Here is a 27,195-nt window from a genome sequence, read left to right as displayed (position 1 = left end):
ATCCCATATTTTTTTTCTCTACTTTTGTGTGTATATATAATAATATTCCTATTACAAAAAGAAATATATAAATATGTTTTTAGCACGTCGTTTGATAGTAAAGTCTAGCGTACTCTACAGCCAACCCTCTCTTGTCTGTCTGCGCAAATACCAAGCTGCTGCTGGACCTGACGAACCTGTCAATGACTTTGTGTATGGATACACAAGTGTACTCGCAGCTCTGGAAGCCAAAAAACGTCAAAGACTGAAGAAAGTATTTTTGCAACATGACGCATTGAATCCCTACACCAAGAAAAAAGACGAGTAAGAGATACATACACCAAACAACACCAAACCAATATATAATAATCGCAATACTAGTAATAAAATATCATGGTTTGTTCATTATATCTTTTCCATTGCGATTCTCATTAGTTGATTTAGATCATTTCTCCAAAAGATCAGAGATGAATGCATTGCTCGATCCATTCCAACCGAGACTGTTGACAAAGGTACCCTGAATAATTTGACAGGCAACCGACCCCACCAGGTAATAAAACAAAAGTACACACAATTTTTAGGCGAACATAATTATAGATTATTTAACCAACTTATGTATATATATGATTCTCTATAGGGAATTGTTCTCAAGGCTACTCAGCGCTATACAGAGGGAATTACTGGCCTCAATTCGTTGGAGAAAGACGGTAGCTATGAAGCCACCCCGGTTGCAACCAGAAGAAACAAGACACCGATTGCCTTTACTGCACCAAAGGATCGCCAACCATTTTGGATAGCATTGGATGAAGTACAAGATCCACAGGTAATTCAATTGATTATTATATTGTAATGTACACTACACTAACAGCTTTGCTTAAATGCTATGAATATATATATATATATATATATAATATACTCATTTTCTTCTTTGTGATAAAAAAAACTATATATTCACAGAACCTTGGGTCTATTCTTAGGTGAGAATAATATTTTATAACAAGTATAAGAAAATCAAGAGCTTTGTTAGATTATGGATACATAAAATATATATGTATACTTAATTCATATATTTTCTTGTTGTTGTGCTAAATCTTACAGAACTGCTCATTTCTTTGGCGTAGACGGTGTACTGATGTGTAGTAAGAACAGGTAAAAGAAGTACATCCAAGAAACAATTCATGTTACTACTGTTATTGCTGCTGCTCTTGCTCAATCATTTTTTTTAAAACAATCTATGTCTTTTGTTTTTCGTAAAGTGCTCCACTGAGCCCTACTGTTTCAAAAGTGAGTGCAGGTGCCATGGAAGTTATGAACATTTATTCCACAAACAATCTTGGTAAATTTCTAAAGGTAATTATGATAATAACATACATATATACTTTTTTTTGAGTACATTCTGCCTTTCCAAGTAACAATACTGAAATATACAAATAAACTACAATAGGCTTCTTCGGATAACGGATGGCATATTGTTGGTGCTGTAGGAGATCCATCTATCGCAGCGACCAAAAGCACAAATACAACCGCCACCGCAACTACAGACACAACTACAACCACAACTGTTCAAGAACCACGACCACAACAGCAATACAATCAAACATATTATGATATATGTACGCTTAAAAAGACTTTGAACGACCCATCATCTGAGACCGGACAAAAACCAATGGTCTTGGTATTCGGTAATGAAGGAAACGGACTACGAACAATGATCAAAGCCTCCTGTCACTCGTTTGTCACTATTCCTCGCCAAGCCTCTCATCTACCATCCTTCAAAGGAGAAGTCGACAGTTTGAATGTTGGTGTGGCAGTTGGTGTACTCATCTCTAGTCTTTTACTAAATTTTTAAATACAATACAAATAATAATCATAATAATAAGAACGATAATGATAGTCTGGCTTGGATTTTCAAGTTTATTCAAGGATTGAAATATAGATTGATTGATATATATATATATATAGTAGATATATGTTTGTGTGTATTGAGGAGGGAAAAATAGAGAGAGAGAGGGGGAAGTAGGGTTAAATAATATTATGAAAAAAAAGAGGGAATAATAATAGCAAGAAGAAAACAAGACAGATAGAGTAAGGAAGAGGTCACTCTTATAAATCTACCATTACCTAATGAAGTGATGAATTTGATACTCTAGAAGTAATGGCTTCATCAATAGTATCCATACTACGGACGCTCTTCCAATCAGCTAGGGTCGAAACCATCGAGATGCGGTTTTTCCACTTGTCCAGACCCAACTTGTAATCCTCTTCATTATTATCTTCCCGCTCTTCATGCACCCAGGCATCCACACGCTCAGACGGTCTCTGTTGATTCTGGTAACGCACAAACCCAATGTCATCGTAGTTCGTGGCGTGACGGACCAGAATAACCGCAGCTAATTCCTTGCAGAACTCTTGCAGAACAATATACGAATTCACAAAATTGGACAGTTTGGCAAACGGATTCGTCATCGTCACAGGTGTAGCATTGGTGCGCTGGGCCTGCTGGAAGAACGAAGACGAAGGCGACAGGGCCTGGTTGGTTGCGTTTGTGTTTGTTGTGTTTGTTGTGGATGATGACGACGATACAGACATAGGAGGTAGATTGGTATTGACCGACAGTGACTCTCGAAGCATGGGTGGAATTGCTCTGCCGACATTACTACCACTGCCACTACCACTACCACTGCCGTTTCCTACTCCACTTCCATTTCCTCCTGCTCCACTTCCATTATGGATGTTGTTTCCAGATCTTCCTCCGGAAAGTAAGCCAGGGGGCTGAGTCGACATTGAAGTCGTTGGGCTACTATTGCTGCGAGGACCAGCCGCGCTCTTGGAAAACACCAGTTGCGAAAGACTTGGATGTCGCGCCATTTGCTTATTTACTTCCCGTTGAGGACTTGATATAGAAGGTGTGAGGGTGTAAGAAGTAGCCGAACGGCTGTTCTTGAGAGGAGGTTGATGGTGACTGTGGTTGCTGTTGCTGTTGCTATTGTTATTGTTGCTATTGTTGCTGTGATGATTATGATGGTTGTGATGGTTGTGATGATGATGAGAAGGAGGTTGTAATTGTCCATTTGCACTACTGGTACTGTTGCTTGTACCTGCAATCACCCCGTTGGTCATTACACCTCGCTTCTTTGCCAACGAAATCCGGGTCTCAAAGTTAGGCACCAGTTGAGCACGTTTCAGGGCTTCAAAGGTGACTTGCTCCAAGAGAGAGTACAGACTACGCCGATTGTTCTTTGCACTCGGTAGTGTCCACACACCTCCATACAGTGCACCATCAATGCCTACCCGAACTGCACGCCAATCACAAATCACACCATCCACTCTGCGATCCACAATACCCGCAATCTTTTGCAGGATACTGGTGACAAGTAGGTTCTGCTCCATTGTGCACTCGAGCATCTTGAAGAACTGATCAAAGATCTGACTAAGGAACAGGCCTTCAAACCCTTCGGGCTGACTACTGATTACACTACCCTGACTACTACTGACTTCGGCTGCATGCTCATCCGCAGAACTGTCATTGATGTCATCGGACTTTGTAGCTGTACTTTGAGTTGCTGTATTTGTGTTCTTGTTTGAAGACCCATTTGCTGTAGATGCATTATTAGTTGTTGGACGAGGAGGTCGACCCTTTTGGTCCTCGCTTTCACGTTCATAATCTTTGCGGGTTTTAGGAGGTGGATAGGGAGTCTGCCAAAAGTTTCTGGCCAAGAGACCATACTGGAATCTCTCTTGGGCTTCATGAAAGTAGTCATCATAGCTATTTCCAGGCACGACCACGTTGTGTAGTGAAGCTGGACTTGTCGCAGTTTCGTCTAGACTGCCATGGCGACTGTTGTTGTTTCCGTTGATCGCACCTGCAGGGTTGGTTGTGATAATGCTCGGACTGCCGATATTGTCGCGGCCGTGCACAGTCGATGCAAATGAGTCCGACGGAATGACTGAGCAAAGAGGAGGTGTCTTCATACGTTCCAGCTCGTCTTCCAAAGGCAGGAGAGACAAGACCCTTTCTACTAGCCAGCGTACCTTTTCGGTCTTGTTATCTTTGGCATGCGTGACGATAGTTGGTGTGGATACAGTGTCTTCGTTCTCGGTCTCTCCGATAGCTAGATCGTCAATCTTTCCATTGTCTTCGTCTGTAGTGCTTGTGTGGTCATCAATGACCTTGGATCCAAGCGAGGAAGTGTCGGTCATGTCCTTGCCATCGTGTTTCTCTTCAATGTATTCACCATCAGGCGCAATATCCAAAAAGTTACGCAGCACGAGGTTGTAGATTGCAAATTGGTTGTAAGTCTCCATGACAGTGTCGAATAATCTCAGGGTTGCCAGGGAAAGCTCCTGATAGTCCGAGTCAATACGAGTGACTAGCAAGACACGAAGAGTCATGGCTTCATTACTAATATCGTCATCGTCATCATTATCATCTGCCTTGTCTTCCTTGTCTGACTCTGTACGTTCGGATTGATCATCATCTGCAGCGTTTGCAGATTCATCCTCAATAAGATCATGGTACGTCTTGGAGGTTCTGATTTCTGGCTCGAGATCTTTTCCAATTCCACCTTCTTCACCTACCAGAACCACCAAGAACGCGTGCAGAAGCTTCTGGTCGGTTAGGGAGCGGATCATTTCGGTTGTGTAGGCCGTGGCAGCCGTGGCAGCCTCTGCCGAAGATGAGCTGAGGGCTGTGCATACCACAGGGTGCCAAAATATTGTTGTGAGCTGGGCCATAAGGGCAATCATTAAGCGCCGATCGGCTACTCTGGCGACATCGTTCAGATATTCCCAAAAGCTGTAAAATTCGTCTACTCCGCGTTCTCCTTCTCGAATAGGATCCAGGGTGCGTACAAAATTGACGTCAAAGGGGCTTCTCTTTCTGCGTTTCTTCTTGAAGCTGTTGTGCACATTGACTGTGATCATCAAACTGTGGTTTGTGATCATGGCCGGCACAGAAAAGTGAATTGGTCGCTTAGGAGGGCGAGTAGGAACTACGCGGTTGTTTGCAGATATTGTGAAGGATCCAACGTTCTTTGGAAGACTTGCGAATGAAAGAGACAGACGTTCTGCCTAAGATTTTGATAAGGAAGGAAGATGGGATGTTGGTTGTTGTTTTTTTTTGTATCCACAGATACACACAAAAACACAAACACATACTATTATTATTAATATTATTATTATTTGGATTTTGGATATCTTCTTTACCATGACTTCGCACAGACCAGAGTACTCTACAACATAACACACATATTCCGGATCACCATCCAACAATCGCAAGGCAAAGAGAATAGCTTCTCGTGCAATTTCACCAGTCTCTCCTGGGATGTTCATGTAATCAATAAGAAAGCTAAACATATCAAATCTCGGCTATAGGACATAAATAAAAGAACAATACATTAGTTTAAGTTATTCAGTCCAAAACAAGCAAGCAAGTGAATATACTTTACCATCAGAAACATTGTCCAGGCAATCTTTTCATCCATACTCTCTCTTCTTTTGTGAAATGTCTTTCCGTCCTTACTACTTCTCCAGACATTTTCGCCCAGTCCACGACACCAGCCACGTTCAAAAAACAAATCCATAAGGGCTGCGTTGGCACCTTTGAAGTGAGAAAACACTCCGTGCATCAGCTTTACTAGCTCAAGCGAGAGTTCGGATATGGCCGCATAACGTTCTTCTGAACATCCATCGGCATCTGTGGCAAGTTGTTCATAGTGGTGAGCAATCAGGCGATGACAGGAATTGATGAGTTTGTGGAGTGGTACATGGACAGCTCTTTCTGGTAGTAACTGGGCTTGGACATTGGTGACAAGCGAACAGAAGAATCGTAGACAGTGAATGCGCATTCCATAAGGGGTCTTGAAACATTGTAGTATAGTGTATTATAATTATTATGAGAAAGAATATAGATGTGTAACAAGGTAAATATATGCATTCTATTTGAAATATATATATATATATAAGGTACTTACATCTACTTTGGCAAATTCTACTAGCTCTTCAAGTACTCGTTTGTGGAGTAGGAATTCAAGACATGGGCCTGTTTCGAGACTATCAGGGGCACGTTCGTATTCGAGTTCTTCTGCCTGGATGAGCTTGACGATGTTTTGTAGGCAACAGGGGATTGGTGTGAGATCAACTGCATCTTTGAGAGGATCTAATGTGTTGAATGTATTGATTCCATATGTGTATGCGTGTATATATTTATACGAGTATAAAAATGTAAAATGCGTAAATTGTTAATAATAGTAAATAATAAAACTATATATGTATATTTTGTATATAATTTTATCTTTTATCTTTATATTTTTTTTATCTATTTGTTAAAGATATATAGATATAAAGGATGAATATAACAAGGGTTTTGTAACCTTGTAAGTGCAACACTCTACCAGCTGCAGTCTCGTAATACTTCTGAATGCTTAGCCATGCATCAGTAAGTAGTTCGAGATTGGACTTTGAGATGTTCCTTCCGGTCAGGAACTTGGATAGGAACATGGACATTGAAAGAGACCAGTAAAAATAAATTCAATAAAAATAAAAATATAAAAATATAAATTAAAATACAAAATAAAATAATATATTTAATGATATGTTATACAATTATTTTGTGTGTGTGTGTGTGTGCCTTTAATAAATATATACATGTACACACTATTCCCTGAAAATAATGTCGCGAAATTGGGAGATTTATATAATATAAAACATACAAAAATGCATTATCTTCCTATGGTATTACTCTTAGTAAGATAGCGTACGTACATATATGAATACGAACATAAATACACGCAAGCTTGTATATTATATACGCATTTATGGTCTCTCTTTTGGTCTTCCTTCCTTCCTTCTCCAGGCATGGATATATATGTGTGTATTTTTGCGAAGTTCAAAAAAGGAAATAAATTAATTTGATCTATAATGATGATAATGAAGGATTGACGCTTTATTTTCTTTTGCATGTAGAATATACTTTACAGTTCTTCCTTTTATACACATATGACTATAAGCTAACTCACTATTATTTAGCCTGAATAGTTCCAGTAGTTTCTTGATAACTGTTTTCCATGTTTTTTTTTAGAGATTTGTTGTGAGCAATATGAGCAAGGGTATCATTATTTGGAAAGTATAATTATAGTAATATATGTATATATTAGAAAAGGGAGTCGTGTGTAGTGTGTGTTTGCGTGTGTTTATATGTAAGGGAAGGGGATGAGTATGGTAGGTAAGTAGGAGGTAGAAAAGGAGAATTAATAAGCAAATATATGTATATATATATATATAGTTGGCTTTCCTTTTAACTGTAAGTTGTTAACTATAGCATTCACTATCCAATGTATTAGTCATTGTGTGAAATAGAGGAGATATAGAGAATTAATGCGTTGGGCGTGTTGTCTGCAGTTTGTGCAATATCAAGGACATATTGACTGAAATATTTTCTATGTATTTATTTATTTATTTCGAAAAACCATCAGTCTGATCTTACACGAAGACTTACTACTGATGCTCTTTTACAAAGAGCTCTTTTTTTTTATTAAGCACTATTCTTTCTCTTTATATTTAAATTTGCTTCAATTGCAATTTTCCTTGTTTATTTTTATTTATTTTTTGCTATCAGTTATCCTACTACCTCTAGCGCATTACAAAAACAATAATATAACGATTCAATAAAAGTTTTTCAAAGAATGCAATAGCTTACCATAAGGTCATCTTGAAGATCGACAGGTGATAATCAGGGTGGAAGGCTTTAATCTTATTTGTCTTCTTGTCAATATTGGCCTCACGCAACAGCCCTTTGAAGCCTCTTCTGTTGGTTTTATAACACTTTTTATTTGAACAACACAGATAGATCAACCAGAAATAGTACCATTGTATCTCAATTGGTTCAGTACACGTCTAACGTTCAAAACAGCAGCAAGATCTATATTCCACAAATGATACCCTGCCCTCCAAACCATTTGAATTAATACAACTAAAATGCTTGATAAGAATAATAATAAAAAACGGGAACTGGTCATAGTAATTTATATTAGAAGACTATAGCATATTGCATTTAGCGTCCGAGTGCATCGACATAGGCGAGTGTTGATCATTTGCTTGATCATTCAAAGGGAAGACTAGAAGAACGAAGAACAGTTTTTGGAAGTACCAAATCCATATTCTCCAAAGCCAACTTGGTCATTTGTAGTGATGCCTTGAAAGTAAGGACTTGGGATGGGGTGGTTTAGATCATAGTTTTCTAATCCACAAAAGACTAGAAATACGGGCTTTGCTTTGTCGGTGCTTTTGAAAGTATAAATCAATAAGGATTGTATACCAATAGACCATAGAATTTTATATACCATAGATCAGTCAATGTGAGTAATTGCAAGAGTAAGAGCTAAAGGTGTGTAAAGCTTCAAATTATTGTCTGCAAATAGTGCTGTATGATATGTATATAGTATACCGTACCAATAATATTATATAGGTATGTTAGTCCAAGACTTAAATGTAAGCTGCAAAATTGTAATAACTTGCCTGATTAATAGACTTGATACATAAAGTAAGAAGCTACTAACAGGCCTCTTGAGTCCAATTTCTATTTAATGTTTTATTTTATTTCATACCAATACCTTTTTACATAAGTCATATTAACATTTAATAGAAACTTTAGTTATCTCATCACTATAAGTTATAAAAGAGATTTTCATTAAAATTTTGTGAAATGGTGGTTCAGGCCTCTTTAAATATAAATAGCTTAATATTGATAACGATATAAAACTATTTTCAAGGATAATAGATTTTTGGTGGATCATACCAAAAGGTCTTTGCAATGTCTTTGCTTGCCAAAACTGCAGGGATGGTGTGGAACCATGATATCAACGCAAAAGAAAATATTTCAAATATCCCTCACCAAACCATTCAAGATAGCACCTGCCCCATACCATTCAGCCGCTAAGAGTGCTGTTTATACCAGCACTGTCTCATACAAAGTTTTCTTTAGTTTTTACTGAGGAATCAATGTTTTTTGCAGGTTAATGTTTGAAAAATATCTTGGCTTCATCTGAAAATTAACTCTATTTTCTCAATTCCTTTTTCTCTTTGTCAAAATTTTATTTTCGTTCCGTTCACAAAAGATGGCCTATAAACCTGATAAATAACTTTTTTCTACTTGAGATTGAAACAATCTACGAATCTTTTTTAGACGAATCACTGTATTAATTTGGCCTCTATTCTTTTTTCTTCAAAACTCTGACTTTCAACTGAATGTAAAGTTATATCTCCGAAAGGGGCGCATATTAGGTTTTTGTATTATAAAAAGCTTAAAATATAAAATCCGCAAGAGAGCGGTATTACATTACTTTCCATAAAAGTAAAGGGTAGAACAGGTTGGTGTATGTGTGTGTATGTGTATAAATGTGGGGGGGGGGGAGGGGAGGTTTCAAAAAGTGTTCACTAGAATCACCTCTGAACGCACTCTCAAAATAACCCTTTTTTTTTCTGCGCTGTATCTGCTTGAACTGCTATAGATTTTACCTTGCTTCTTTATACTTTTTAGTTTGGTAAACACTACATCGAACGCCAAAAAAAAAAGGTACATCTCAGTTGATCTAACAATACCATTGATCTTTCATTTAATATTAAATACATATATAGAATCAAAATTAAAATTATAATTGAAATTATAATTATAATAATTATTGATGAAACAATGTTGGATGATTGACTGCAGAAAATCTTTGTCTATAGTTATCTTTGGCTTCTTTTTATATATATATTTTAGCCAGTAATTGATTGATTGCTAATAGTGTAGTGTGTACTATGATAATATCATCCTATCCACACTTTCAATACTATCTTGTGAACAACAAGTTGTGTTTCTGCTGTTTATTTTATTATGTTATTAGTATGATAGATGTATATACTGTAGCTTCAATGCGCTGTTCTTATGATTTACAAACTGTAATAGTGGCTTTTTAATGTTATATTTTATTAAATGTGATGTAATGTAGTCCTCAAGTTCATTTTATCTGGTTTGCCTATTAGACTTAGAGCCAAAGGAGAAACCACAACTGAAACAGCAGCATATCAATGATGGTCTTGTCATTTGAATAAGTTTACAAAGCAAGAAAGAAAGAACCGCAAAGTAATAATGATGAGAACAAAAGAGCAAAAAAGCAATAAGAATGTGAATAATATAATAGCAATATAAACTTAGGAGTAAGTGTCAAGAACAGGGCCTTTTCTTTTTGTTTAGTACCTTGAAATGAAATAAAGCTTATATGAATACGGACAGACATAGATGCATGCATAAACACATATGCATTGTAATTTGGAGCGAATGTGGGGCTTTCTCTGTGTTTGATTCTTTATCTTTACTAGGTATGTGATCTTTCTGATGCTACCGATATCCTGCCACATCGCTCTATCTTGTGTTTATTATCACCATGACAAATTTAATGTTATCCTCTTTTTTTTTTTTAAAAAAAAAAAAAAAAAAAAAGACGTAAACATGGTAACCCGTGCTGCAGTCTTTATATATATAAGTATAGACTTTTTCTTTTGTCTGTGGGAAAATTATAAAAAAAACTCCTGTATAGCCGGATATTCCCTGGAAGATCTATATATATATGCATGTATACCCGCACGTGTGTATAAGTTTTGTATGCGGTTATGAGTAAAGGGTTATGTAGGGGGTTAAAAGAGAGGAGGCGCAAGGAGGGGGTGGAAGAGTGGGGATGAGAAAGAGGGATTTGGATTTGGGTAATATTTCGATGGGACATACTCGAGAACAAAGCTTGGAAACCAGAGGAGAGAATAGGCCCTTTCACTCTTCCCCTTCTTTCCCTTTTTCCTAACTTCCTTGTCGGTGATCCGTACATCTGCGGCATAAACACCGAGAAATTATAATAAGCATAAAATTTTCACCGAAATTAATAGCGAGTGGTGTCAAATAAGGGCAAGGAGGAAAAATAGAGAGAGATATATAAAAATATATGATTATCAAGGCTGTAGAGCTGAAAAATAGCAAAAAATTATAATAAAAAAACTGTCTAGAAACCAAGCAAGCAATCAAATATTATATAATACATTATAAAGTAAAACAAATAAATAAATTAATAAAAACAGTATTGATCGACACTCTTATCGAGGTGTAAATGTATTTCTTACACAAATGTGTAATTAAAGCTTTCTTTCTTTCTTTCTGAAAAGTTCAATGAATTATGTATTAAATAATTGGTAAAGGTCTAGACGTCTAGATACCTAGCGTAATTTTTTTTCTTTTGAAACGCGCTAGTGCTTAATGTGTGTGGGTGTGGTGTGCTGCGTCTGTATAGAAAATAAAAAAAGAGGGGGGGTTAATTGGGGGGTATTCAACAGGTACATTTGTTTCTTATATAAATGTAAATGTCTTGGTTTGGATTTAGTAAATAAAGACACTGATATACTGGTATTCTGTGAGCACTGAACTTTATGTAACTTAAAAGAAGAAGAAACAGGGGGTTTTATAAACTGTCTTTTGCCTTCTGTCATGCAAGATATGCGTATTTATCTGTACAGTGTTTGCTTGTGTTAAAGTCTGCGCTTCTATTCATTAATTTATTAATTCATTAATGATTTCTTTAAAATACCCCAAAAAAAAAGAAGGACGATGTGAGCATCTGAGCGTCTTTGATTAGACTTCTTTACTCCGAGATCATCAGGGACAAAAGAATAAAATATAATGCTTTTTGATATGGTTTTGATTTACTGGTATCGATAATTATCGATCGGAAGATAACGATGATCGTAATATAATCACAATAATAAGTAGAATCAATCTTGTCGATGTGCCTTGATTTTTTTCGCTGTCTTTTTATAGTTTTATGTATCTTGAATAAAATAAAATAAAATGATATGGTATGGTATGGTATGGTATGGTAATCATCCTTTTGATTCATATTTCCTTTTACCTATCCAATCCAATCAAATCAAATCAAATTTCTAGGGATTACACTCAGTATATATATATATATAAGAAGGTAAGGAAGGTCGCTTTGTTGCATAGTTGATAGGATTTGATGACATATAGGAATTATACGTGCATCTGTAAAACAACAGATCTGATGAACTTGCAGGCATTATGTATTATGTATGATGTCAGATTGCTGTGATTTGGAATCACCGTTTATATATTACTTTTATTATTATTATTTTAAAAAAAAGACTGCTCTGGAACGATTGAAGGATTGATAAATCTAAATAAAATAAGAGCAAAAAAAGGGGGTTCTTGACATATGCTTCTTGGTTTATTTATTTATTTATTTAGGTTGTAGAGTCTCACATTCTGTAAGACTCAATTAAATATAAGAAGACAAGTTTATTCTAGATCTGTGGTTGTTTCTAGAGAACAAGAGTCTTTGGGCTAATCCTGAAACTCGGTGCTCCTTAGACAAACAAAACAGGCCAGACCAGGCCAGGCCAAATCAATTGAAAATATCTAAAAAAAAAAAGGAGAGACAAAGAGAGGGTTGCAATTGATCTTGAATAATCTTGTAAGGTTTACAGCTGACAGGTTGAAAGGGACGCTGTAGATGTCTTTATGTATAAAAGTTACATATTATCTTATAAAAGTGTTGACAGTTGATTCAAACGCACGCATATCTTTGGACAGTATATCTTACAGCACCCACACTCATATAGTATAATCCAAAGGTATTGTCTTTTTGTTACGTATACTTTGACTTGACAAAGCCTTACTTAGCTTAGGTCAGCTTGAAATTGCTTGACCTGGCTTAGCTGTTCTGTTTCTCATATCTTTGCAAATATATATATATTGAATACACAATAAAAGCATAAATGCTTGGGACAAAAACAAATACAATGTGTAAATATAGGCTTATCTAATCAAAATGCCAAAAACAGTTCGTTTGACTGTTTGTTGTTTTTGACAAAAAGCAAATTATTGTGAATTAAATGCTTAGAAAAATTATGGCTAGTATTGCGGCTGAGAAAAGAAGTATTATTAATAAACAAAAGTAACAAACGTACAAAAGTACAAAAAAGGGTCATATCAAATACCCAAAGTCATAAGAAAACATCTCACAAGAGAAACAAATTACAACAGTCTAATGAGTCACAAACAATTTGTAAATCGCTTTGTTGTGCTTTTTCTTAAGCACTAGCTTTATACAAATGGTAAGAGTCAATTATGTTGGAACATGGATGTGGAAAGGTAGGTTAACCAAAAGGGAATATATAAAAAACTAAAACACTCGCCATCATCCGACAGAATGAGAAACAGACCCTTTGGAATCATTCAAATACACTCCATCGTATGCTTCGCTAATTTTTGTCACGAGTGATTCTTTTTCCAAAAACTTATTTCGTTTTACTTTACTCTTGACGACTGACCAGAACTGCTCAATTGGATTTAGTTCAGGAGAATATGTAGAAAGATACACATACCGATATCCCCGAGAATCGATATACTTACTTATATCGCTTGAGTTGTGAATAAAAGCGTTATCTATGGCAAGGTAGTGTCCCTTAATTTCTGGATATCTGTCTGTTTCATCATAATGGATAGATTACACTGCGTTGTCATAAAGCTAGAAGCAGTACTACGAGAAGCACTATTTACAAATTTTTGCATTTCTTCTTACCACTTTAGTTAAAACAGCAGAAGGGATTCTCATCAATGGTCTCAAAATCTCCATAACAACGTTTGATCCATATCTGAGCTGTACGAATATGAATACCTGATTGTCTCGCGGCAGAAGAAACACTTGGGCATTTACTAAAAAAAAATAGGTGAAAAAATCTCGTTTTCTCATCATCAGAGTAAACTGTTTAACATCGCTTGTTGAATAACTACATATCAACATCATTGCTGGGAACAAGTTTCTCTTTTGCACAACGTCAAACTCAAAATCAGCAACTTTACTTCTTGAAATGACTGTAAAGCAAATTAAATTAAATCAAATTAAGCAATAATTTTTTTTTCGTTCACCTACTGCAAGACAACTATGAAATTATATAAAGCAAGAGGGCTTTTCAGAAAACACCTACTATATATATATATATAATGAGGGGTATCTAATTTTATTCATTTGCAAATATTCTAGTACAGCAATGCAGAAATCTGTCAAAGATGATCTTCTTGAACCAGTTAATGATGCAGGGTACTATAGGGATTAAAGTAAAAATTTGACAATTCTAGGCTAAAGGCACTTTCTTGCCTTTTCAAAAAAAAAAGTTATTTTGGGTATCTTTTATGCAACTCTTTCATTCATTTTATGAGCCAATATATATACATGCTTACTGTATACCCAATTCTTATAGATATATCCCGGCTCCTGACAAGGCTATTTGTGGCCGATATATAGATAGGTTCTTTGTCTCAGAATTTATTCCAATAATGGGGTTTACTGGATACGGCAATTTTCAAATACTCAGTATGAGTTGCAAAAGGGTTAAAGAATGAATTTTTTTTTCTGATCAACAAAATGTTAATTCCATGTGCTCAGCTCAGCTTAGCTCAGTTCTGTTCGGTTCAATTCAATTCAGGCCAACATTTTTCTTAAAATAAAATCAAAAACATCAAACAACACCATTTTGATTCCCTTCTTTAGAAAAGAGATATTTATACTCGTATTCTGAATTATTGTATTATCAAACTATTGAGAGACAAACCCCTAAAAGTCCTGAGAAATATAATTATAATGCTCAATTTTTTAGAGTAGTAGATAATCACTGAGAGTGAGTTCAGAGCAAATGCGATAATAGTTTCTAAAAATACGGCTTCCATTTCTAAAAATACGAAATTGATTTGGATTGGCTGTGACATTGCTTGTTGGAAGCATTGTATATCTGTTTACGCATGGCTCTTTTGCACATATCTCACTTTGGTTGGGGAAGATAGTGTGAAGAGTTAGTCAATATATAACAGTTTACCCTATATGGTCCCACCCATCTCAGTCATTTCCTACACATAAGCTCCCTCTCTCATTGTCATGATGCGGGCCATGTCAATGAGAATATGATGACGCCTTTCTTTCATCTACACTCATTGTCTTTGTGCGATGCATAATAATGAGCTTACATCCTTTCATCAGGTCTAACTCAGAACCTCTCCTCCCTCCATCGCGGTAAATCTCAAAGCTATCTCTTTGCAAAGACACGGCTTCGGGATGTGCTTCCCGGGGTTTTCGCCATCTCACGCTTTAGAAAATACACAACAAAAGTCTTGACATCCTCTTTGGCTTTGCAGCAATAAATGCTCACCAACCATCTTGACCACAAAGCTTCAATAAGTACAATACACATATAAATACGCCGATGAACTTTTACTAAATAAATGTTGTCATGAATGAATGTTGTCATGAATCATAGCGTTCTTTTGTCAAGTTGCATAAACACAATATCAGTTAGCTGCCGGAAGATAACCGAAGCAATCATTGGTCCAAATGAATTAGAACGTATATTTACTTCAAATCCAGCCCTATCCTTCTCAAAATACGAGAGCCCTAAATGGACCCAGTCATAGAAATACAAGAGGTGAGCAATACAACTCAAAGCAATTTGATTATTTGAACTTTCATTAACGATATGTATTTTCTCTGAAAGGTATATAGGGTTGGCAGTAATAAAGGTCTTCGAAAGTTTGTTGTCAAAGAGCGTTGTAGAATTTATGAAGATGATCTTCAGGATAAAGAAGATTTTAACTTGATGATCATGGACATATACGAATTAATGTAAGATCTTTAATACCATATCATATCACTTGGGCTAAACCCTTTTTCTTAATGTAATATGTATTTATATTATGTAGACTCAACAATGTAACCTTCAAGAACTGGCGCAAAAAGCATTTGCGTGAGGAAGACTTTGGGTGCTATTGGAAAGCTATTTTTGATATTGTTTTTCGAGGAACCAGTGTTTCGCTAGTAAGGTAAATCAAAGAATGATTACAAAGTTATCTCAAATTGCTTACATGATCACACAGAGGAGAGGCCTGCTGTCCAGCGACAGAGTATGAAAGACAGATCAACGAGTATGAATACGGCAATGTCTCTACTGGTGTACATTGTAATTTTTAGGAGTTTATACTCAATTTACACACTGTATAAACAAGGCCTCTAAAAAATATAAAAAGTTGAGGCTTTCAAGTAAAACAAGTGGTTCTGTTAAACCTCGTTTACAGTCGCCTCCCAGAAGAGCATATGCTTTTCCTGAAAACACATTTTATACACTTAAAAGAAAATAAAATATATTTTTTTCTACTATTTTATTACGCGTATTTATTATTGAATTGCTAATTATATTATATTATTTTATGAAATAAATAGTCTTTTAATTTTTTTTTGTATTGTTTATTAAAGAAATTTCATAGTCATGTGCTATCTATCTAAAAGAGTGAGTCTTCTAATTCTATTTTCTAATGTTTAAGGTAGCGATGGCAGCTATTCGGTTAGTGACAAAAGGAACATCATGGAAGATATGTTGGAAGTGAGCGTCCCAAATGGCCCCTATTGTGCATCCCAGAATACTATAGGCGGACACTGTGGTATTCTTGACTTCAACTGACATTGGAGAAGAAGGAAGGAGAAGGTGGTCAAACGTAAGCGATGTGGGATATTCCAGGAACCGGGTTGCAATTTGATGCCAAATTAACTTTTTATGAGGGCATGTCCAGAATAGATGTTCATCATCTTCCAGTTCGCCACATAAAATGCATTGTGGGTCATCTACAACCGTAACGTTATGGCTAAATAGCCGCTGCCTACTAGGAACCTTTCCATGCATCAATCTCCACCAGATGGTGTAGATTCTAAGAGGAAGACGTGATTCCCAAAAGCTACGCCAGTGTACTGGTGCTGCATGCGGGAATGGGGGTGAGACTTGGGTGAGGGGCGGTCTTATGTGTGCACGGATCACTTGAGCAGAGAGATTGCGTATCCGTGGAACTTTTGGTATCCCAGAGGAAAGGAAGCCTTGAAAGTGGCGAGGTGGAGTCGGAAAGAAGGAGGCCATCACTGAGCCAGGCTCTCGCAATGGAGAAACTGTGAGCAGAGAGAACCACTCCTTCAGTCGGAGTTCACCGTGATCCAAAAGGGTAAACAGCGTGTCTATGTTAGACCTGGCTCGTCTTCGTTCATACTGGTTGAGTCGACGTATGCATCCAAGAGTGTAGTCATATATGAATGCATTACATACACGTAGTTTACCGCAGGTAAAGAAGAGTGGTAGAGGATGAGATGGGGCCAGAATTGTGCTGAGAGGTAGCTCCTGTACAGTGACAGGATTTATGACAGTCCAGTCAAAGGAGAGAGGAATGATTTTCATAGCACGGAAGATTGTAGGAAAGATACTAAAGGTGTTGAGGCGAGGTGACCGCAGCTCAGGAAACACCAGAGGAAGAAGTGGGTCGGTTGTATTGCAATACTGCCTTATAAGGTATGCCAGTATTTTGCCGGCGAAAGATAGTGGGGCGGTCTGATCGAGCAAGGGGAGGATCCATCTGGTTTGCAGTAAGGAATATTGGGTCTGAGGATCCAGGACGCCAAGGCCGCCTTCTCGTCGTGGACGAGTGCATGAGTCAAATCTAACAAATGGGTAGCGTCCATGAGATAAAAATTTAATTACTTCTGAACGAAGTCTGCTTATGTCTGCCGTATTCACTGGGAGGATGCGTATTGCATGCCATGCCCTACTCAGAAGAAGTGAGTTGGCGACTAGCCCTCTACCAAGAACCGAAAGGTTTCGCTGTGCTAAAAATTGTGCGTGGTTACGGATCTTTGTAATTACGTCTTCAAAAGCACAGGACAGTTGAGCCTTTGAGCTGGTGAGAGGGTAACCGAGATATGTTATTGGCTGTGAGCTATGGCTATCATGCCATGAAGTTATTTCGTGGTTCTGCAGATGAGAATTCCAAGTCTGTTGTTCACGACCAGATAAGGAGACCGCGACTGTTTTATGTCTATTCATTCTAGCATTTGACGCACGGCCATATACCTGGAGCTGATCCATCAGGGTGTCGAGCTCGTCAGGCGTGTTCAAGAACACTACTACATCGTCAGCATATGCTAAGAACTTAATAGGTGGTGGCTCGTCTATAGACTGGGGCAATAAAGGGAGGCCATTTGAGATGACGAATCCTTTGAGTTGTTCGGTGGCAAGGATGGTGCGGAGTAGAGGTTCGAGGGCCAGGTTGAAAAGAAGAGGGGAGAGTGGATCCCCTTGTCTCAAACCTCGGCCTTGTTTGATTGGAGCTGACAGATATCCGTTGATATTGACACAAAGTGTTGTGTCAAAGAAGAGGGCTGTGATGGCGAGAATGAAAGTGGAAGGAAACCCAAACCGAAGAAGGCATCGACGCAGGTACTCAGGGTGAACTCGATCGTAAGCCTTTTCTTGGTCAAGTAGTAAGCCGATTCCGGGTAGTTTGTATCTTTGAGCCGTATCCATGATTATTCTGGCGACTATTCCATTATCTGCAATGAACCTATTTCCCAAAAACCCTGTTTGGTATGGGTTGATAGTGAGTTTCATCGCGGTTGGAAGGCGTGATGTGATAAGGCGAGTGAAGAGTTTGGCGTCAGCGCATATCAGCGATATAGGCCTCCAGTTGGACAACGAAGTAAGGTCTCCCTTTTTTGGCAGCAGAACAACCACGGACCGTTTCCATGAGCGCAGAATTTCTTGATGTTGGAGAGCTAGGTTAAAGACTTTGACCATCAGGCCTTGGGCAAATTTGTGCTGGAATAGCCAACGAAGAAGTTCGTATGGTATACCATCTACGCCTGGGCTACTGCGAGTGGGGGAGTGATTAAGGGCTCTCAATATGTCCTCAGCATCCCATTCTGCCGTAATAGTCTCTTCCTCTTCGCTAGGTAGGCAGCTGGAATCTGGAATATTGGCCAACAGTGACTCGACGGCATTATCATCGATGGTTTCGGCAGCATACAAATCGGAATAGAAGGAGTGGGCGCATTTAACCAGACCATCTGGGGATTCGGTTAGGCCACCATTTTCTTGCAGTGCTCGGATGTTCTGTGCCTGTCGGCGTTCTTTCAAGCATCGGTAGAAGTAGGCATTTGAGCGTTCTCCATGTTCGCGCCACTTATGTCCTGATCGAAGTGCTAGGATGCGGGTATCAACTTCTTGTTGGCGGTCTATCTGACGCTCAACTTCAAGCAGCTGTTGATGGAGGACTGAGGAGGGATCGTCGTCTAGAGAGTTGGGAACGTATTCTTGTTCTTCTGTCAGTGGGGTCGGTGAGGTGTGGGGTTCGTCCTCAATTCTATGACTTTGTGGTTGGCTAGTCCCTAAGTATTCCTGAGCTACCTCTCTGTTGGAGATATGTTGCGTATGCTGTGTGCGTGGACGACTGTGTGGGTTGCTTGGGTGTCTCGATTGTGAGTCACTTTGAGACTGACTGTGCAGCTGTGTTACTATAGCAGATCGTTGCTCCGCTAGTATCTTCTGCATAGTCTTGGCTTTGTTTCTAGCTTTATGACTATGGTCTATAGCCATGGCTTTCAAATTAGCCTTTATCAGGTCCCATTGGATGTGAGGTGCTACATTAGGAATCTGTGTTTCTGCTACATCAAGGAAGGTAGTCATTGTGTTGCAAAACTCTTTATCAGACAGGAGGTATGGGTTGAACCTCCAGATTCCAGGTCCATGCTGAGGTGACCCAATTGAAAGTTGGATGCTGATACTGAAATGATCCGTCCAAGATCCGGCAACATATTCAACCACAGGAGAGTGTACTGATATCTTTAGGTCGTTTGTGACAAAAAGGAAATCGAGGGTTGATCCAGTGGTGAATGTTGGGAGTGGCGTGCAGTTCACAGGAGTGATGGCGTCAAACCAATGGTGGGATAAACATTGGGTCCATGCGGTTGGAAGGGGTGGGGAGGAAGTGAGTCTTGTGTTGTAATTGAGATCTCCGAGTAACACACTTTTTGGAAGTGGTGGAGAACTAAAGGCTAGATAGTGATCTAGAAGAGAGTAGAAGAGAGGGCGTTGCTCTGGGTGGGCAGGTGCATAAATGACAAAGAAGTTGAGCGGGTCATGTATTTTATGGACGTGGTGAATTGTGGCAGTAAGCAGACGGCCGTCTGTTAGGTGTGTGGGGTCGAAGGAGTTGAGATGTGGTTCTATATGGTATTCGGGGTTAAAGGAAACTAGATCACAGTGATGTGACCATGTGCTAGATTGAGCTTGAAGGAGTGTAGAGATGGATGATTGCGTATTTTCGGTGTCAGTGTGCGATTCTTGGATGGCGAGGATGCCATATTTTTGTTGTCTTATATGGCGGGCGAAATGTCGACCAGAGGTGGTCAGCATCTTTTTTAAGCCTCTGCAGTTAAGCGAGGCAATTCTTAGATGGTTAGACATATTTACTGCCCTGAACCATCAGCGACGATGGTCTTGTGGACAGCTGAAGGATCTGGGAAGAGTCCTTGGGTGGGTTTGTTGTTTCGGTTTCTTTTACCATTAATGATGAGAGTGGGGTCAACATCATTTCTCAGTCGGGACTTCCGGCCAGTCGCCTTGGGTGGGTTGGCCATAGCTTCATTAGTCATTATGGTGTCTTCATCACCTGCTATTCCTCCTTGTGCTTCTGTAGTCGGTCCGACTGTAATTTCGCTACTCTCAGTTATACCTTCGAGACTACGCTGTTGTTCTTCAACGAGGGCAATCTTGTCCTCAAGTGCATTTTCACTTTGCACAAGTGCCTCTTGCATCTTCGCATTTTCTCTGACTAGACGGGCCAGTTCTTCTTCAAGCTGGCGGTTGTTACCTCCATTCTCTGGTGAGATAACTTGAGGATCTTCTTGGCGTTGACGCTTACGTTCCTTCTCAATTGTTTCGTCAGGACATTGTGCCCGAATGTGGCCTGGCTTTTTACAACCATAGCACAGGCGAGGGCTCTTCGTCCTCTTCTCACAGTTTGCTTTCTTATGGCCCTCTCCATGACAATAATTGCATGCCACAGGCATGTTCTGCCACTTGGCATAAATCTCTCGTTCCCCACGAAAGTCAATCTTGTATGTTAGGGGAATGTATTCAATCCCTTCCTTTGGAGCAGTGTCCAACATGACAAAGCCTTTGTCCCCAAACAATTGAAACTGAGGGTCCATATAAAGACCAATATGAATCACTCGACCGAAAAGGCCCATGACTTCTTGAACTTGAGGCTCTAATTTATCTGCCCTGCGGAGAGGCAACTTATCAAGGTGTACGCGAAGGATGTTGCTATCCCCGCCAAATGTAGGGGTGGCTAAGAGAGTTTGGTGTCCAACGACAACGCCCTCTGAACAAGCCCTGGGCACATCTTCAATAGTGTCAAATGAAATAATTGCTATATTTCTATCTCTACGGTCTTGACCCAGGGCCCCTACTACGCTAGGGTACTGGGACTTTAGGGCCTGAAAAAATTGGGCAGCGTCTAAGCCACTATCTGTGATGTCAAAAACAACAGCATTGTCTTCATTCGACGAAATCCACATTTGGTTTGCCTTTTGCTGGGCTAATTCTGCTTTTGCAGAAGCATCATCAAAAATGGTTACTGGCTTTCCTCGGGCTATACGAGCCTAATTGCCGAAAATTGGTACGAGTTTGGCAGATTGTGACAATGTCGACGATGAGATGTCAGAGGGGGAGACCGTGTGTAGATGGGTGGGCGAGCCATTAAGGCTAGGCTGAGGTGAAATCCGTGGGTTGTTGATCGTACCATGCATAGGATCAGGCGGATTTTGTCGTCCATTTGTTGTTATCATTTTTCTTTTTTGGAAGCAACCACGGGCTATTAATAAACGTACTTAATTTTGTCTGTAAAGTTTGTTGTCCATTCACTATTAAATAGTCTTTTAATCTTTATTTTCCCATTTATTGCGCAAATCGTGTGCGCAAAGTTAAAAATAACCATACGCAAATTTAGTCCGAAAATCCAATATGTACATATGTACAAAAAGGGGATAAAAGAAGAGCAGTAATTGTCACTGTTAAAATAGATATATGGCTTTTGTATAAATATTTATATATATATATATATATATATATATATATATATATATACAAGCATCTATAGTATAAAATATCCAAATTTACATCTGTATCTGCACTTGTCCTTGTTCTTGTGCTTGTGCTTGTGTCCGTGTTTGTGTCTGTATTTGTGTTTGTGCTTCTGCGTAAATAAATCACGATCCTTTTCTGGTCTTTGACACTAAACGTGGACTATGATGGATAGTGCATGGGTTGCGTCTATCCAAAAGGAAAGAAAAGAAAGGTAGAAATCATTTGATTGGTATCCCCCTACTCCTACTCCTCCTCCTCCTCTTCTTCTTCTAATTTAGCTTCTCTTTCTTTCTATCTGCCTATCTATACATCTACCTATCTCTACCTATCTCTCTCTCTCTTTTCAACCCCCCCTTTTCTTTCTTATTAATTTTTATTTTTATTTTTATTTTCTTTGCACACGCAGCTACACTTACACTCAGACGCACCTGGATACACACGCTCTTTAAGGTCATAACGGTTATGTCATGCCATGTCATGCTGTGTTATACTATGCTATGTCATGCCATGCTATGTCATGTCATGCCATTATATTCTATTAATTTTATTATTTATTATATGTATCATTTTGTTGTTTTTGGCTTGAAATAATATTAAGACCCACCCACATACAGATACATATCAAAAAAAAAAAGTTCTTGTAATACACCCCTTGTAAATTTCCCTTATTTTGGTGTGTATATATACGCTCTTTCCAGAAAGTAAATTCGCCCAATTGCAAGGACAAAATTCATGTTGTACAAAATATCAATTCGCCTGATGGCAAGAACAAAATTCGTATTGTACGAGATGTAGATTGGCCTTTACATTTTTTTGGGTATATAAAAGCGTGCCAAGTGCTTGTCCTTGGTTTATTTCTTTTTCACAATTCAGAAATCATATATAGCCAACATTTAATTCTTATTTGAAGGTGGGAAAGGTTTATTCGTCCAGAATATGACAGACCTGAACCAATCGATCATCTTGGCACATTCTCTTGCGCAATATTTAGTTCAGCTGTCTCTTAATAGTGCTAAAGAAGCTGAGCCAAGGCCTTAGTAGCTTAAAGCCAAGTGATTTTAAGAGCATCGTTGATTATCTTAAATGCTTGGACAAGTCTGTTTTGTGTACATGTACTTGAGTGTAACCAAAGTATGAAGGGGCTCGTTCAGATGATTTCCGATGGTGAATGGTGTCATGATTAGGCGCTGTTTCTCCGAGTAGCCACATGGTAGTTGCTTCAAAAATTAAGCCCTTTTTTTTTAAAAAAAAAAAAAAAAGGCTTGAAGATCCTTTGTCAGTTCTATTCTTGTTGGTCTTAAAGCGTCAATGGACTTGGTTCGATGTTGTATTTGTCATAGATGTGGCTTTAGTAGCTTTGAAGCCGATGAGTAAACGATCGGCTGGCGAAAGTTTACACTTTTATAATCACTGAGGAGAAAAGCATTTAAAGCCATTATGTTTGGACTATAAACAGCATCACCAGGGCGACCATCAATCCAGTCGCAGCTGCGTGGTGCAGTCTTACCAATGACTGTCGACATAAGATATGGTATGAACCCAAGAGAGCGTATCTTGGGGCCATGTGTTTGCAAAGAGATAGGTCGGATCGGAAGGCTTCTTGGTTCTAGCAGGGAGGAAGGGTGGGTAGTGAACACAAAAGATCGTCACATATTGACCAGCTCTTTACACTATTTTGCCCGACTAAAGTGAGATGAATGTGAAAGAGCCATGTATTTTAATATATAATTAATGTACTTTAAACCCTCAAAAGTCAAATCGAATAAAGAATCTTGCGTGAAAGAAAGAAATAAATCTTAACAGACACTTGAGCCTAATTGATTAAGAGATCGACCCTTTTCTTTATTTCTTTATTTCCTAGTCAAAAAAGAATTAAAGCTTAAAAAGGCATAGACAGAGACACAGGTAGAGAGACTATAAAAGAGTCTAGACAATATCCTTATTTATCTATATACATACACTATACACATTTTTCGCACTCTATTATAAGATTCCTTTAAAGCTAACTTTTATCAATGTTAATGATGACCAAATATTAGGAATCCTACCTTTGTTCATCTCTTGTTGAATGACTCCATTAAAGAAAAAAAAAAGGCATCCTAGACATTGAATGCCAATTGACTATGGGAATTTTGATTCCTTCTGTTTTTAGTGCCTAAAATCTCGAGGATTTCTATTATTATTATAATAATAATAAAACGTTTTTTTATTTTATTTATTTATATTGGTGTGATATATAAATGACATCCCTCATCCCCCACACTGAAGTACAAAAAAGAACACGAGGCAAATGGGGTGAGACAGAAGCTTGTTCAGCACTTCCAAAAATTGTCTCGCTCTTTATTTATTTAGTTTTGTGAATAAAAAGAGTGCTATTTCATAATCAACGTCTTTGACTTTGTCTTTTTATAACAAATCTTTGCTTAATATTTTTTCTTGTAAGAAGTAAAAAAATAAAAATTAAAAAATTAAAAAATTAAAAAGAAAATTAAATAAAATAAAATAAAAGAGAGAGAGAGAGAAAGATATCTCACTTGAAACCCCCCTTTTAATTCAACTCCATTCAATTCAACTCACTTATCTCCCCCCTTTTTTTTTTTTTTTTATTCTCTCCCCCCCCCTTTTTTTTTTCTTCCTTCCTTCCTCCTCCTCTTCCTCCTCCCCTTACTCCCCCCAAACTTAACCCTCCCATCCCATAAACACATAAACACATACAATTCACCCCTTCCTTTCTTTCTCTCTTTCTCTCTTTCTTTCTTTCTTTCTTCCTTCCTTCCTTCCTTTACTCTCTCTCTCTCTCGCTTTTTATATTTGACTTTTTTATTTAAATTTTTATTTTATATTCTTCTTCTAACCCCTTCCTTTCCTTTTCTTCTTTCTCTTTCATTTCCTTTATCATCTTACAAAAATCGCTTAGAGAAATGTTAAATTCACCGATCCACACCAACGTTCAAAGACTCTTATCACAACTTGGACAGGTAAAATAAAAGTCACATACACTAATACTCGTTAAGCTCACACAAATCATATAGCCCGATATATCACCTACTCCGTCCATATACGATTCCCTCTCTCACAGTTTTATCTCTGGAAAGATCAAAGTAAAATAATTATAATTAGTGTTTTTTTTTATTAAAGAAGAGAATACAATCTTATTGACAATTTCTCTCTTACTTGTTATTTTCTGTGTCTGTGTTTTACAGCCAAGTGTCAGCTGTCCGATGCGTATCGGAGGACCGGATGATTCAAGCGAAAGTGAAGACGACGAAGATAGTTATGATGTTGACACGAGGTAACAATCATTCTATATACTTTATTTCCTTTACTTAAAAATGAATAAATTCGGGTATGGCTTTGTAGTACACCGAGCAATAGTGTGGAACGTGCTTATGATGACCCGGCCATATTACGGGTTGTCAAACATCTTGAGCCACAATACTCTGAAGAATTAGAAGAATCAGAGGAATCAGAAGAAAGCGACTCAGAAACATCACAAGAATCAGAAGAACATGGAAAACAACCACTGTCAAACTCACCACCAGCACAGATCCAACACACATCTTCATCTCCATCGATACCCTTTGACAAGTCTCAGATCAAACAACTATTGACCCGAGACTCAATGCCAGAAATCGACAACGACCTGAAGAAACTCGAAAAAAAGACGGATAGTCTCGAAAAACTCGGCCTGGCAATGGAAGCCAGACTGGAAAAACTCGAGCAACATCCACAACTCCTTCTTCAAAACCAAGTCCAAGAAGATCAATCTAAATCAAACTCCAATCCACCTCTTCTATCCCCTTCTCCTTCTCCTTCTCCTTCTCTCTCCTCTCTCCAACAAACTCAAACTCAAACTCAAACTCAATCTCAATCTCAAGTTCAACTTCAACCCCAAGTGGTTACACCCTTGTCTTCCGGCCGTGTATCACCTCGCGACGAGCTTGTATCCCACTGGCAGAGCCGATACGAAGAAGCCGCAAAAAAACTCAAAGACCACAACAAGCTGTACCAAGACCTCCTGATCAACCACTCAAAACTCCAAGTCAAATACCAGGACTTGTTGGACACAAGTCTCGACCGTGGGACCGCCCTGGAAGAACTAGACTTAAAGTGCAAGAACCTGACTGCCCAACTTCACCGAGAAAGGCTCCGAAACAGCCATGATGAGCAGGAGAACGTCACACTGCAGAAACAACAGCAGCAACAGCAGCAACAGCAGAAACAACAAAGGCAGCAACTAATAGATCTACATGTGGAAATGAGAAAACAAATGCTAGAAAAGCAACAGCAAAAGTTGGAACAACAAAAGCTGGAAAAGCAAAAACTGGAGCAGAAGAAGCAAGAACAACAGAAGCAAGAACAGCAGAAGCTAGAACAGGATAGGAAGCAGCAGGCATTACAGAATTTGTATGCAGTTGAGCTACAGAAACAGCATCAACAGCAGCAACAGCATCAACAGCATCAACAACAGCAACAGCAGCAAAAGATGATGTATCAGCATCAAAATATACTAAACCAATACCAGCAAACCCAACAGCATCAATCAAAGCAACAGATTCAAAAACCGAACCCGCAATACCCGCAGCAACGCCATGAACACCATCGGCATGAAGGCCCAGTTGTACAGAAAGCCCAAATCCCGCTTGAACCTTCACTTCGGCATCAGCGGTCTCTTGAAATGGATGTACACAAAACATCCTATCGACCGAGAACATTTGTGCCGCCACTTGATAAAACTATTACTGGCAGAAGAAGAATTACGCCAACCTTCCGACCACTCTCACAGGTACAGATACAGACACAAGCACAAGCACAAGCACAAGCACAAGCACAAGCACAAGCACAAGCACAAGCACAGCCGCAACAGATACCACTACCATCAACACAACCTCACCATAACCACCAACAACAGCAACCGCTTCTGAATCAGAATCAGAATCAGAATCAGAATCAACATCATCAGCATCAGCATCAGCATCAGCATCAGCATCAGACTCAGCATCAACACCAGCCACAGACACAAGTACAAACACATACACAAGAGCAACATTATCATAATAATAGCCATTACCATCAAATTCAACATCAGCATCACCTTCACCAGCCTTCACAAACACAAACACAAACACAAATACAAATACAAACACAAACACAGCCATATCATCATAA

At 38.5% G+C, this 27,195-nt stretch overlaps 7 protein-coding genes across 7 annotated transcripts; 5 read left to right on the top strand and 2 right to left on the bottom strand.

Moving 5' to 3' along the window:
• Positions 1–73: 73 nt before the first annotated feature.
• Positions 74–1,828, top strand: PHYBLDRAFT_173996 (hypothetical protein; the record flags this gene model as incomplete). The annotated part of the gene is made up of 7 exons (XM_018437167.1): positions 74–303; positions 424–529; positions 617–802; positions 937–956; positions 1,078–1,128; positions 1,236–1,329; positions 1,424–1,828. The coding sequence occupies 7 exons, from the start codon at positions 74–76 to the stop codon at positions 1,826–1,828; spliced, it is 1,092 nt and encodes a 363-aa protein (XP_018285709.1).
• A 47-nt stretch (positions 1,829–1,875) lies between these two features.
• PHYBLDRAFT_80421 (hypothetical protein) lies at positions 1,876–6,483 on the bottom strand (the record flags this gene model as incomplete). Its single annotated transcript, XM_018443583.1, has 5 exons — positions 1,876–5,049; positions 5,185–5,346; positions 5,427–5,837; positions 5,952–6,136; positions 6,372–6,483. The coding sequence occupies 5 exons, from the start codon at positions 6,481–6,483 to the stop codon at positions 2,101–2,103; spliced, it is 3,819 nt and encodes a 1,272-aa protein (XP_018285708.1). The 3' UTR covers positions 1,876–2,100.
• A 592-nt stretch (positions 6,484–7,075) lies between these two features.
• On the top strand, positions 7,076–8,914 carry PHYBLDRAFT_72664 (hypothetical protein; the record flags this gene model as incomplete). Its single annotated transcript, XM_018442690.1, has 6 exons — positions 7,076–7,102; positions 7,262–7,279; positions 8,055–8,177; positions 8,324–8,333; positions 8,444–8,466; positions 8,756–8,914. The coding sequence occupies 6 exons, from the start codon at positions 7,076–7,078 to the stop codon at positions 8,912–8,914; spliced, it is 360 nt and encodes a 119-aa protein (XP_018285707.1).
• A 5,156-nt stretch (positions 8,915–14,070) lies between these two features.
• On the top strand, positions 14,071–14,873 carry PHYBLDRAFT_173993 (hypothetical protein; the record flags this gene model as incomplete). The annotated part of the gene is made up of 3 exons (XM_018437166.1): positions 14,071–14,120; positions 14,281–14,410; positions 14,685–14,873. 3 exons carry the CDS (start codon positions 14,071–14,073, stop codon positions 14,871–14,873), a joined length of 369 nt encoding a protein of 122 aa, XP_018285706.1.
• PHYBLDRAFT_188937 (hypothetical protein) lies at positions 14,852–16,227 on the top strand. Its single transcript, XM_018439585.1, has 4 exons — positions 14,852–15,495; positions 15,565–15,692; positions 15,770–15,889; positions 15,944–16,227. The coding sequence occupies exons 1-4, from the start codon at positions 15,469–15,471 to the stop codon at positions 16,035–16,037; spliced, it is 369 nt and encodes a 122-aa protein (XP_018285705.1). The 5' UTR covers positions 14,852–15,468; the 3' UTR covers positions 16,038–16,227.
• Positions 16,228–20,345: 4,118 nt separating this feature from the next.
• PHYBLDRAFT_151182 (CCHC-type zinc finger transcription factor) lies at positions 20,346–21,728 on the bottom strand (the record flags this gene model as incomplete). The annotated part of the gene is made up of 2 exons (XM_018432624.1): positions 20,346–21,542; positions 21,615–21,728. The coding sequence occupies 2 exons, from the start codon at positions 21,726–21,728 to the stop codon at positions 20,346–20,348; spliced, it is 1,311 nt and encodes a 436-aa protein (XP_018285704.1).
• Positions 21,729–23,159: 1,431 nt separating this feature from the next.
• Positions 23,160–23,718, top strand: PHYBLDRAFT_151181 (hypothetical protein; the record flags this gene model as incomplete). Its single annotated transcript, XM_018432623.1, has 3 exons — positions 23,160–23,197; positions 23,287–23,417; positions 23,483–23,718. The coding sequence occupies 3 exons, from the start codon at positions 23,160–23,162 to the stop codon at positions 23,716–23,718; spliced, it is 405 nt and encodes a 134-aa protein (XP_018285703.1).
• Between the last annotated feature and the right edge of the window lie 3,477 nt (positions 23,719–27,195).

This window comes from Phycomyces blakesleeanus (assembly GCF_001638985.1).
Source record: "Phycomyces blakesleeanus NRRL 1555(-) unplaced genomic scaffold PHYBLscaffold_28, whole genome shotgun sequence".
NCBI lineage: Eukaryota > Fungi > Mucoromycota > Mucoromycetes > Mucorales > Phycomycetaceae > Phycomyces > Phycomyces blakesleeanus.
Note: the sequence above shows the minus strand (reverse complement) of the source record. Positions and strands in the feature narration are given on the sequence as shown.